We start from the raw sequence: 13494 nt of genomic DNA, 5'->3' as shown, positions 1-13494 counted from the left end.
AAGCTGCTAGATCAGTCTAATTTTTAAGTGTATCTAGAAAGCAAGCAAGCCAGAAAAAAGTAAGAGAACCACAGCTCAAGTAATTGCCAGGTGATAGAGGAAATCTTCTCTACTGCCTGAAAATGAACACACTTCACAGCCTTGAGCTCAAAGTACTACTACAAGTAGCATTTGGACTTTGGAATGAACTCCAGTAGTTGCATAACAGTGATAAAACTTTACTGACTTTTTGGGCCTCAATTCAGAAAAGCACTTAAACACATTCTTCACTTTAAGCCTGTACTTAAGTTGTTTGCTGAGCTAAGGTGGTCTTAAGTGAGAGTTGCCAACTTTCAGATTGCAGAAAATCACTCTTGTCCCACTCCCTGCCCAGAGGCTCCACCCTGCCCTGCCCCCTCTATGAGCCTCCCCCCACTCACTGCATCCCTCCCTCCATCATTTGCTCTCCCACATCTTCACTCACTCACTTTCACCAGGCTTGGGTAAGGGGTTGGGGTGTGGGAATGGGTATTGGCTCCGGGTGGGGCCAGAAATGAGGGGTTCATGGTGCAGGAGGGGGCTCCAGGCTGGGGCAGGGGGTTGGGGTGTAGAGGGGAGTGGGGACTCCAGCTGGGGGTGTGGGCTGTGGTGTGGGGCTAGGGATGATTTTAAAGATAAATGCAAAGTGCTCCACTTAGGAAGGAACAATCAGTTTCACACATACAGAATGGGAAGAGACTGTCTAGGAAGGAGTATGGCAGAAAGAGATCTAGGGGTCATAGTAGACCACAAGCTAAATATGAGTCAACAGTGTGATACTGTTGCAAAAAAAGCAAACATGATTCTGGGATGCATTAACAGGTGTGTTGTAAACAAGACATGAGAAGTCATTCTTCCGCTTTACTCTGCGCTGGTTAGGCCTCAACTGGAGTATTGTGTCCAGTTCTGGGCACCGCATTTCAAGAAAGATGTGGAGAAATTGGAGAGGGTCCAGAAAAGAGCAACAAGAATGATTAAAGGTCTTGAGAACATGACCTATGAAGGAAGGCTGAAGGAATTGGGTTTGTTTAGTTTGGAAAAGAGAAGACTGAGAGGGGACATGATAGCAGTTTTCAGGTATCTAAAAGGGTGTCATCAGGAGGAGGGAGAAAACTTGTTCACCTTAGCCTCCAATGATAGAACAAGAAGCAATGGGCTTAAACTGCAGCAAGGGAGATTTAGGTTGGACATCAGGAAAAAGTTCCTAACTGTCAGGGTAGTTAAACACTGGAATAGATTTCCTAGGGAAGTTGTGGAATCTCCATCTCTGGAGATATTTAAGAGTAGGTTAGATAAATGTCTATTAGGGATGGTCTAGACAGTATTTGGTCCTGCCATGATGGCAGGGGACTGGACTCGATGACCTCTCGAGGTCCCTTCCAGTCCTAGAGTCTATGAGTCTATGAGGAGTTTGGGGGGCAGGAAGGGGCTCTAGGCTGTTGCCAAGGGGGTCGGCATGCAGGAGGGGGTGTGGGCTCTGGGATAGAGTTTGGGTGTGGGAAGGGGCACAGGGCTGGGGCAGACAGTTGGGGTACAGGAGGAGGTCCATGCTCTGGGAGGGAGTTTGGGGACAGGACAGGGCTCAGAGCTGGGGTAGGGGTGCAGGAGGGGATTCAGGGTGCAGACTGCAAGCGGCGCTTAGCTCAGGCAGCTCCCAGAAGCAGCAGACGTTTCCCTCTAGCTCCTAGGTGAAGGCACGGCTGGGTGGATCTGCACACCGCCCCGTCCGCAGGCATCACCTCCACCACTCCCATTGACCGCTGTTCCCGAGACCCTAGGATCCGGATATGCCAGCCTCTTCCGGGAGCCGCGTGGAGCCAGGGAACCTGCCTAAGTCCCACTGCGCTGCTGACTGGAATTTTAATGGCCCAGTCAGCAGTGCTGATTGGAGCCAACCAGGCATTCCAATCGAAAACCGGATGCCTGGCAACCCTGGTGTACTTAACTTCCATTAAAACTGTATGACTTAAGCATGTGCTTAAGTGCTTGGATCTCTGGAAGCTGGGTTTCAAATATCATTAATGACTTTTTTCTGTTATAAAAGAGGAATTTATAAGCTCTGTACTTTTCCTTTGGAAAAATATTGTTTAAAATGAAAGTATTCCTTGGTGAGGCTTCTGCATGTACCAAGAGCCTCAGAAAAGAGCTGCATTTTAAATCGCTGGTTTGGCCCAAGTACTGGCATGAGAGCTCAGAGCACAGTGTTTTCAACCACACATTTTTTCCATTAATAAGTAGCACAGCTAAAAATTCTCCTGAGCCAGGGGAAGGCTGGAATACTGGATTATAACATATAGTGTGTCCCAGGTAAAGAATCTGATGGAAATTTGAGATTATCTGTAAGTGCTGGAATTTAAAGGAAGGAATATTCTTTGTAGAGTGAAGAATTGTAGGAAAACTGCCTCAAGGGATGAGAGCCCAGATCATTTTAAATACCACAGAGGAGAAAGAAGTAATGCAAGAAGGTTGTGATGAAATGGAGTAAGGAGATATATAATAGGATTCATTCTTCAATCTTCTGCATCATCCACAGGATTATTTCTGAGTCCAAAATCCTCAAAAGTATTTAAGTGCCTATTGAAATCAGGCACATCTACTGAAGGCTATGTGCTTTCATAGTAGTCACTCTTAATTTAAGATGGAGAATAGTAATTACTGGGAATGATGCACAAGATGGAAAGAGTCTAGCTGGGCTCTCAGAGCCAAGGATTAATCAACTGGTTTTTAGGAAGAAAAACAAAAACAAAACACAACAACACAACACCACACACATTTTTAAACTGAGCACATTTGAAATCACTGGCACACAACAAACATGAGACCCCATGACAATGTTTTTACATAATCACTTTTAAAAAGCAGAACCTGTGAGATCGGACAAAGGGATATCAGTTTATCTGAACGAATTTTTTTTCAAAATACTTAAAACAATAGAGTATTAAAAATAGTAATTTCACCTTTGATTAAACACATACATTTTTAGGAAAGGCTCATTATGCCCATGATTTTTTTTGTATCTTTTGTTATTGTCAATTGTTATTTTCAGCAGACTTACTCTGTATCAGGAACAAGAGTACAATCCTCAGAACCACAACCAGATATTCTTTCTAGTCACTATACAATAGCTAATGAAAAATATGTATCCTGCGGGTGTCTGAGTACAATCTCTAATAATTCTGTCATTATAATACTCTTGAAATTAGTCAGGACAGAGAGTTGTATTGAGAAATAGTCTAACACCTTCATTCCTGTTTTTGTATAGTCTGTGTAATTCCTACTGTCTGATGAATCATCCTACTCTGAGTCTGGAAGGAAGACAGAAAATCCAAGGGAGTGAATTGTTTTATCTTTAAAGTTAGGCACTTGTAGGTAACCAAGCTGACTGTTTAGAAGCAGAGCTGGTTTCCCCTCCTCTTGCCATGCATTTCCCTCAGCCACTCCCTTGTTCTGGATCAATGAGGCTTGGCAGGGCTCACAAACAAGTTGCTTGGGAGCTATGCCAAGTCTGGCCAATTTGCCAGAAGTAGTAAGGGATACATGAAGGAACCCAGCTGTAATCCTAGACAAATCAGTGTGGGCATTTTCTAATCTTACAATAAACAGTATCCTCCTGGATTATTCTCCCTTCCTTCCAGACTAGGAGCAGGAGGATTAATCAGATTACAGAGAGAGGAGTGAGATCCCTGTGATATTTGTGGATGCATTTTGGGGGGCACACCTGCAAGGCATATCCATTGAGGCAGCTTACCCACAATTCTTCAATCTTATCTTCTTCACTAATACTGACAGCTACAGAAAATACCCTTGTGGTGAAATAAATTCATCTGATAGCCCAGGAAACAGAAATCCTCTATTCCCAGAACAGGAGCAGCACAAGCAATGGCTGCACAAGCTTCTCAAGAAGGTACCTGAATCCTGACATGTCAGGACACCATCTTTAGAAAGTAAGCTAGCCTCTCGCCCCTACATTATTTGATTTTTAACATGTCTGCTGAACTCAGAGCAGTAGTTTGATTTCAGAGATTTCTGAGCTATGACAAGTATCATTAAGTGAGGGAGTTAGTGGCTGGTGAGTGATATACAGCAGGACACAGCTCTAATCCTAGAAAAATCATTCAGAGTATATAGCTACTTTGTAAAAAATAATTAATTACCCTCTCCCCCTAGGTTATTCTCTCCTCTGTCCAGTGAGACAGCAAGATGAGTCATCAAATAAAGCAGAATTTGCTCAGACTACATAAAAATGTGTAAATCTCATTGGAATATTTCTCAAGGCATTTCTTCATCCCAGATAGTCAAATTTTAAAAGTATTACACTTACACAGGAATAATTGAGACAGTTATCTGCAGCTCCCTGAAATTTAAATACACCTCTACCTTGATATAACACTGTCTCGGGAGCCAAAAAATCTTACTGTGTTATAGGTGAAACTGCTTTATATTGAACTTGCTTTTATCTGCCAGAGCACGCAGTCCCCAACTCCCTCCAGAGCACTGCTTTACCACGTTATATCCAAATTCATGTTATATCAGGTCGCATTATATCGGGGTAGAGGTGTATTTCAGAAAGAAGTAGGTATCATCCAATGACAAAGTACATAAGATCCAATAAAGCAATTGAAAATGTTTTAGCTGAATCAGAACACAATGTCATAGATTCATAGATTCTAGGACTGGAAGGGACCTCGAGAAGTCATCGAGTCCAGGCCCCTGCCCTCATGGCAGGACCAAATACTGTCTAGACCATCCCTGATAGACATTTGTCTAACCTACTCTTAAATATCTCCAGAAATGGAGATTCCACAACCTCCCTAGGCAATTTATTCCAGTGTTTAACTACTCTGACAGTTAGGAACTTTTTCCTAATGTCCAACCTAAATCTCCCTTGCTGCAGTTTAAGCCCATTGCTTCTTGTTCTATCATTAGAGGTTAAGGTGAACAAGTTTTCTCCCTCCTCCCAATGACACCCTTTTAGATACGTGAAAACTGCTATTATGTCCCCTCTCAGTCTTCTCTTTTCCAAACTAAATAAACCCAATTCTTTCAGCCTTCCTTCATAGGTCATGTTCTCAAGACCTTTAATCATTCTTGTTGCTCTTCTCTGGACTCTCTCCAATTTCTCCACATCTTTCTTGAAATGCGGTGCCCAGAACTGGACACAATGCTCCAGTGGAGGCCTAACCAGTGCAAAGTAGAGTGGAAGAATGACTTCTCGTGTCTTGTTTACAACACACCTGTTAATGCATCCCAGAATCACATTTGGTTTTTTTGCAACATTATCACACTGTTGACTCATATTTAGCTTGTGGTCCACTATGACCCCTAGATCTCTTTCTGCCATACTCCTTCCTAGACAGTCTCTTCCCATTCTGTGTGTGTGAAACTGATTGTTCATTCCTAATGGGAGCACTTTGCATTTGTCTTTATTGAACTTCATCCGGTTTACCTCAGATCATTTCTCCAATTTGTCCAGATCATTTTGAATTTTGACCCTGTCCTCCAAAGCAGTTGCAATCCCTCCCAGTTTGGTATCGTCTGCAAACTTAATAAGCGTACTTTCTATGCCAACATCTAAGTCGTTGATGAAGATATTGAACAGAGCCAGTCCCAAAACAGACCCCTGCGGAACCCCACTTGTTATACCTTTCCAGCAGGATTGGGAGCCATTAATAACTACTCTCTGAGTACGGTTATCCAGCCAGTTATGCACCCACCTTATAGTAGCCCCATCTAAACTGTATTTGCCTAGTTTATCGATAAGGATATCATGTGAGACAGTATCAAATGTCTTACTAAAGCCTAGGTATACCACATCCACCACTTCTCCCTTATCCACAAGGCTCTTTATCCTATCAAAGAAAGCTATCAGATTGGTTTGACATGATTTGTTCTTTTCAAATCCATGCTGGCTATTCCCTATCACCTTACTACGTTCCAAGTGTTTGCAGATGATTTCTTTAATTACTTGCTCCATTATCTTCCCTGGCACAGAAGTTACACTAACTGGTCTGTAGTTTCCTGGGTTGTTTTTATTTCCCTTTTTACAGATGGGCACTATATTTGCCCTTTTCCAGTCTTCTGGAATCTCTCCCATCTCCCATGACTTTCCAAAGATAATAGTTAGAGGCTCAGATACCTCCTCTATTAACTCCTTGAGTATTCTAGGATGTATTTCATCAGATGACTTGCAGGCATCTGACTTTCCTAAGTGATTTTTAACTTGCTCTTTTTTTATTTTATCTTCCAAACCTACCCCCTTCCCATAAGCATTCACTATGTTAGACATTCCTTCAGACTTCTCAGTGAAGACCGAAACAAAGAAGTCATTAAGCATCTCTGCCATTTCCAAGTTTCCTGTTACTGTTTCTCCCTCCCCACTGAGCAGTGGGCCTACCCTATCCTTGGTCTTCCTCTTGTTTCTAACGTATTGATAAAAAGTCTTCTTGTTTCCCTTTATTCCCATAGCTAGTTTGAGCTCATTTTGTGCCTTTGCCTTTCTAATCTTGCCCCTGCATTCCTGTGTTATTTGTCTATATTCATCCTTTGTAATCTGACCTAGTTTCCATTTTTTATATGACTCCTTTTTATTTTGTAGGTCATGCAAGATCTCGTGGTTAAGCCAAGGTGGTCTTTTGCCACATTTTCTATCTTTCCTAACCTTCGGAATAGCTTGCTTTTGGGCCCTTAATAGTGTCCCTTTGAAAAACTGCCAACTCTCCTCAGTTGTTCTTCCCCTCAGTCTTGATTCCCATGGGATCTTACCTATCAGCTCTCTGAGCTTACCAAAATCCGCCTTCCCGAAATCCATTGTCTCTATTTTGCTGTACTCCCTTCTACCCTTCCTTAGAATTGCAAACTCTATGATTTCATGATCACTTTCACCCAAGCTTCCTTCTACTTTCAAATTCTCAACGAGTTCCTCTCTATTTGTTAAAATCAAGTCTAGAACAGCTTCCCCCGTAGCAGCTTTTTCAACCTTCTGAAATAAAAAGTTGTCTGCAATGCAGTCCAGGAACTTATCGGATAGTGTGTGCCCCGCAGTGTTATTTTCCCAACATATATCTGGATAGTTGAAGTCCCCCATCACCACCAAATCTTAGGCTTTGGATGATTTTGTTAGTTGTTTAAAAAGCCTCATCCACCTCTTTCACCTGGTTAGGTGGCCTGTAGTAGACTCCTAGCATGACATCACCCTTATTTTTTACCCCTTTTATCCTAACCCAGAGACTCTCAACACTTCTGTCTGCTATGTCCATCTCCACCTCAGTCCAAGTGTGTACATTTTAATATATAAGGCAACACCTCCTCCCTTTTTCCCCTGTCTATCCTTCCTGAGCAAACTATACCCATCCACACCAACATTCCAATCATGTGTATTATCCAACCAAGTTTCAGTGATGCCAACAATGTCATAGTTGTATTTATTTATTAGCACTTCCAGTTCTTCCTGCTTATTACCCATACTTCTTGCATTTGTATATAGGCATTTTAGATAATGGTTTGATCTTGCCTCCCAGTTTTGCCCTGACCCTCCTTTCTCTCTGCCATTATAGCCCACGCTCCCTCTTGTTTCCGACCAATCTCCCAGGTCTTCATGTTCCCCGCTTACCTGTGGGCTTTGCTCACCTGTCCCCGTCGAACCTAGTTTAAAGCCCTCCTCACTAGGTTAGCCAGTCTGTGTGCAAATAGGGTCTTTCCCCTCCTCGAAAGGTGAACGCCATCTCTGCCTAGCAGTCCTTCCTCGAATAGCATCCCGTGGTCGAGGAAGCCAAAGCCCTCCTGGTGACACCATCTTTGCAGCCAGGCATTCACCTCCATGATGCATCTGTCTCTGCCCGGGCCCCTACCTTTGACAGAAAGAATCAAAGAGAATACCACCTACGCTCCTAACTCCTTAACCCGTACTCCCAGAGCCCTGTAGTCACTCTTAATCCGCTCAGCGACACACCTCCCAGTATCATTTGTGCCCACATGGATGAGTAGCATGGAGTAGTAGTCAGAAGGCTGGATAATCCTCTACAATGCCTCTGTAGCATTTCGGATAGGGGCCCCCGGCAGGCAGCATACCTCCCGAGATGAAATGTCAGGGCGACAGATGGGCACCTCCGTCCCCCTCAGCAGAGAGTCTCCAACCACCACTACTCTACGTTTCCTATTTTCAGTGGTGGCAGCAGACCTCCCAGCCTTAGGGGTACGAGGCTTCTCCTCCTTTACTGTAGGGGGTGATTCCTTCTCTCCTGTACCAATAAGAGCATAATGGTTACCTATTACCATGGCGGGAGGGTTCGCAGCAGGGGTGGAGCACTGCCCGCTGCCAGAAATAACCAGCTGCCAGTGTCCACCCTGAACCATCTCCTCCTCCACCAGTGATGTGTCAGCAGTCCTGTGAACTGGGACAGCTACCTCAGCTGTCTCCACATGGACACTGTCCAGGAATTGCTCGTGGATATGGATGCTTCTCAACCTAACCACCTCCCACCTGCTGCCTGAGAGATTCCACCAGTAGGCACCTTTCACATTGGATGCCACCCCTAGCCTGGATATCAGTAAGTGGAAATTGCAAGTTACAGTCTTTGCAAAACCACACCAGAATCTGGGTAGAAGCATCCATGCTCTGGTGCTCTGTCTGGGCTACAGGCGCAGGTGGAGGAGACAGAAGCAGTGCTGCCACAGGTGTTGCGGGTCTTCCTGACCATCGTAAGCCTCCCTCTGTCAAACTCCCTCTCAAAATCCCCTGTCTGCAGCTCCCTGTCCGCTCTGCTCTGCTTTAAAGAGAAAGGTTTTGGATGTAGTTTGGTTTATAGGTTTTCAATAAATAAATTGGTTTATAGGTTAAATAAATAAATTGGTTTATAGGTTTTCATGCTTTGATGTTGGGAGTAAAGTCCGACCTTCCCAGAGGCATTCTCTGCATTCCACCTTCCAGGCAACCACTCCCATTGCCCTTCCCTATGCAGTCAGATAGGGAGATTGAGTTCACTTTAAACTCCTTCCTTCCATAGGAGAAAAGACTGAAGAGATTGGGACTATGTCATTTACTATATTCACCTCTTCTGTATAGACATAAAAATTATTAATAGCACAGGGAAAGCAAAATAGGCACTTCTGGAAATTAGGGCTGTCAAAAAGATTAATTGTGATTAATCGTGTGATTAATTGCACTGTTAAATAATAGAATACCATTTATTTAAATATTTTTGGATGTTTTCTACATTTTCAAATATATTGATTTCAATCACAACACAAAATACAAAGTGTACAGTGCTCACTTTATATTATTTTTATTACAAATATTTGCATTGTAAAAAACAAAAGAAATAGTATAGTGTAATTCACCAAATAGGACTGTAGTTCAATCTCTTTATCATGAAAGTTGAACTTACAAATGTAGAATTATGTACAAAATAAACTGTATTCAAAAATAAAACAATGTACTGTAACACTTTTAGAGCCTGCAAGTCCACTCAGTCCTCCTCCTTGTTCAGCCAATTGCTCAGACAAACAAGTTTTTTTTACATTTGCAGAAGATAATGCTGCCTGCTTCTTGTTTACAATGTCACCTGAAAGTGAGAACAGGTGTTTGCATGGCACTGTTATAGCTCGTGTCACAAGATATTTACATTCCAGATTTGCTAAAGATTCATATGTCCCTTCATGCTTCAACCACCATTCCAGAGGACATGCATCCATGCTGATGATGGGTTCTACTCGATAACAGTCCAAAGCAGTGTGGACAAATGCATGTTCATTTTCATTATCGCAGTCAGATGCCACCTACAGAAGGTTGATTTTCTTTTTTGGTCATTCAGGTTTAGTAGTTTCTGCATTGGAGTGATGCTCTTTTACGACTTCTGAAAGCATGCTCCATACCCTGTCCTGATCAGATTTTGGAAGGAACTTGAGATTCTTAAATGTTGGGTCAAGTGCTGTAGCTATCTTTAGAAATCTCACATTGGTACCTTCTTTGTGTTTTGTCAAATCTGCAGTGAAAATATTCTTAAAACGAACCACATGTGATGGGTCATCATCCCAGACTGCTATAACATGAAATATATGGCAGAATGTGGGTAAAACAGAGAAGGAGACATACAATTCTCCCCCAAGGAGTTCAGTTACAAATTTAATTTTTGGATGGAAGCATGTCATCTAGAATGGTGGTTGAAGTACAAAGGGGCAAACAAATGTTTAGCATATCTGGCATGTAAATACCTGGCAATGCCAGCTAAAAAAGTAGAAACAGATTGAGAGAAGTTATTATTCCCCTCTATTCAGCCTAACAGTAGCAGTAGGATTTGCCCCTGGGTCAGTGGGGATCCTAACTGCAACACGCTGATCTATGCCCAGGCAGTGCTGCAGCCAGACTAGGGATGGCTACCCCTAGGCCACTTCCTACCCGTCCCCCTCGGGGTGTACCTGGTCCTGTAGAGGGTTGTCCACATCATCCAGGTAGTCGAGGTAGAAGGTCTGTGGTAGTGCTGGCAGCTCCTCTGCAGTCAAGTCAACATACGGCTCTGGCCAGGGGTTGCTCTAGGGATTTTGCCTCCCCAAGCACGGCAGGCAGGCTGCCACAGGCGGTTTGCCTGTGGAGGGTCTGCTGGTCCCACAGCTTTGGCGGTCACCTGCGGGAGGTCAACTGAAGCCGCGGGACCAGCAGACCCTCCACAGGCAAGCCACCGGAGGCAGCCTGCCTGTCGCCCTCGCAGCGCTGGCAGGGCACCCCCCACGACCTGCCGCCCCAAGCACGAGCAGTCTCCCAGCTTGGGAGCAAGCAGGAGGCATCTGGCTCCTCTGGCAGCTGCAGCCCAACTGAGCTTTCACACCTGCCTTTTATACTTTCTGTCCCACCCACTGACTCTGGTGGGAGGGGTGAGCACAGCCTGACTCTGCCCACCAGGGCTCAGTGAGGGGTTCCTCCCACTCCAGGTCCGTAGGAGGCCAGACGACCCCACTGCAGTCATCAATAAGTATAAACGTGCAATTGTGGAGACCTTCTAGTCAAGCAATTAGAGTATTATTCTGAATAGGCTATATATCAAAAGTTTATTTATGTGATTGTGCAACCAGGAAGAAAATTCCATTTCTTTCTTTTAAGTGGGTCCTCGGAGTTATGGCTTTCAGAAGGGTCTGTTTATTCATCCAAGAGTATGGTAACCTTAGCAATTGTCTCATCACATGTTGATAGATCATTTACACAACATCTCAAAACTAGAGCAACTACTTAAAGAAAGGTACAGTATCCAATAAAACCAAGTAATTTTACACAACCATGAATGGCATGGGATAAAAAAAAGATTATATATTTTACTTGAATTTCATTTTCTCAGCTTTGAGTGTGACTATGTCTCACATTCCCTAAAACTAAACACAAGAACATTCTTTGAGACATAAGAGGCTGATGGTTTTAATAAAGTGATACTGACCCTTTTACTTCTTAATCACTTGCTCATCTTTAGACTGCATCAGTAGTGACTAGTAATCATCAGCTGGCAAATCTTTTAATCCATATAATCTTCCTCAAAACCAGCAGATGTTATGTGAATTTGAGAGATTATAGCAAAAAAATGGTGAGGATTGGCCAAACCTCGTCTACCCTGTCACTGGGCCAGTCCTGGCTCCATAAATTAAGCCAAAAAAGAAGGTGATGCAGGAGGGTGAAAGACAGGAGACAAATAATTAGAGCTGGTCAAAAGAGAGCCAGTCTTTCATGAATTTTTGGGGGGAAAAATAATTTCATTTTTTTAAATTAAAAATTGAAAAGTAACACTGGAGGGTTAAACACAATTTTTTATAAAAAAAAATTGGATTTTCATTCAAAACTGGAAATTTTCAACCAATGTGAAATGTTTCTGGAAACCATTAACATTTTTGTCAAAAAGCCACATTTTGTAAAAATGTTTTGATGAAAAAAAATTTAAGATTTCTACTTGTGGTTGCCACCTGGATTACATCCAGCAAATAAGTAGCCAATAAAGTACTCATAAGAACACATTGGTAATGCAGACTTCCGCCAAGAGAGCAATGGATGGTTCACATTGTGTCTAGTATTGTTAATCTGGCACACAGCTATCAGTTTTTGTGGGGTTTACAGAATTTATGCAAGGGTTATAGAGTTTAGTCTTAGAGGATGACTTTGTTCAGAATTGTTGGTACTTCCATTGTTATTTTAGTCTACACCTATTACTTCCACTTAGAGAATTCTATTGCATGCTATCAAACCTGATAGCTTGCAACATATTTTAGCATACATTTCTGTTTATACTTTTTCATGCACAAGGGTATTGTACAGCTCTTTATCCTTTGTTGTCAACATGCAGTATCTATGTAGTCAAATGCCAAATGCTTGCTATTTTATTAGAACCAGTGTCATTTTTACTTACAGAATTTTCGTAAAATGTGATGGAAAGTCTTGATACTTGGTACTATATGTGAAGGACCTTTTGACTTCCAATATTTACTGATAGATGGATTGTCACATGAAAAACATCCTGGCATTTCTCTTCCCTCCCACCTGAAGAATGTATTCTTCTTCAGCTCCTTGACCTCTTCTTGACATCTTTATGACAATTCAATATCCTCCTGTAGCAAGACATGTATGCTTGTCCTTTGCTCTTAAAGCTCATACTGATTAGTGGCCAAGTACTCTGAAAAGCGCACTTTTGTTTCATTGCTATACTTTTAATGCAGTGAGTAGATTCCTTACTATGATTTTTATTACAGTGGTACCTAGAGACCCCATTCTCAGTATCCAGCAAGCCAACACCATTTGCACACAGTGATGCAAACTGAAACGGCACAGCCATACCACATGCACACTATTAGTGCAACTTGCATATTTTATGTTAAATAATGCATGTCAAATCAATCCAGTTTAAAACCTGGACAAACCCTTAGATGATAGATTCTACTATAATTTCTCTCTGAACTCAGTTATTCTCCCAATCTCCCCCATGCTGAGATTTTGAAAATTGCATGGAAGGAAAACCATCTAATTCTAAACTGTCCTTCAGATCTGAATAGTAAAATAGCAGCATTAATAAAATGTAGTAGTCAAAAACATTTACCATCCCTCTGCCTAACTCCTCACTCTGCTTTATGGATGTTCCAAGACTTTTTAGACTGTATATGCCATGATTATTGCAGATGGACTTGGAATCTTTATGAGTTTATCTGTCTGACAATTGGTTTCATCTACACAATTCCACTATATTTCTGAAGACACCTGTTATGGAATTCAGGTGCCAGTGCATAGGAGTTAGGATATAAAATAACCAATATAGTGACAGATACAATTGATGACTTGAGCACCGGTCCACTTATCTGTGACGATGTAACTGAATACCTTCCATCTGTCTTCTTCTACAAACCAATTTGTATATATGTCTTGGAGGAGATCAGCATTTGGGGGGTATTTTTTCCCAATTTTTTCAAAAGTGCCCAACAAAACAGAGAAATGAGGGGCATGGGGTGGAAAATTAT

General features: G+C 42.4%; 1 protein-coding gene across 1 annotated transcript in view; it reads left to right on the top strand.

The window, feature by feature from the left end:
- The first annotated feature begins 652 nt into the window (after positions 1-652).
- LOC127051912 (uncharacterized) overlaps positions 653-13494 on the top strand; it is a 96617-nt gene continuing 83775 nt past the window's right edge. Inside the window, exon 1 of the mRNA XM_050954889.1 lies at positions 653-840. Coding sequence (XP_050810846.1) covers positions 707-840 — 134 coding nt within the window. The 5' untranslated portion in view covers positions 653-706. The remainder of the gene's footprint in view (positions 841-13494) is intronic.

Source organism: Gopherus flavomarginatus, chromosome 5 (assembly GCF_025201925.1).
Source record: "Gopherus flavomarginatus isolate rGopFla2 chromosome 5, rGopFla2.mat.asm, whole genome shotgun sequence".
NCBI classification, from domain to species: Eukaryota; Metazoa; Chordata; order Testudines; family Testudinidae; genus Gopherus; species Gopherus flavomarginatus.
This window is presented reverse-complemented; position numbering and strand designations above follow the sequence as displayed.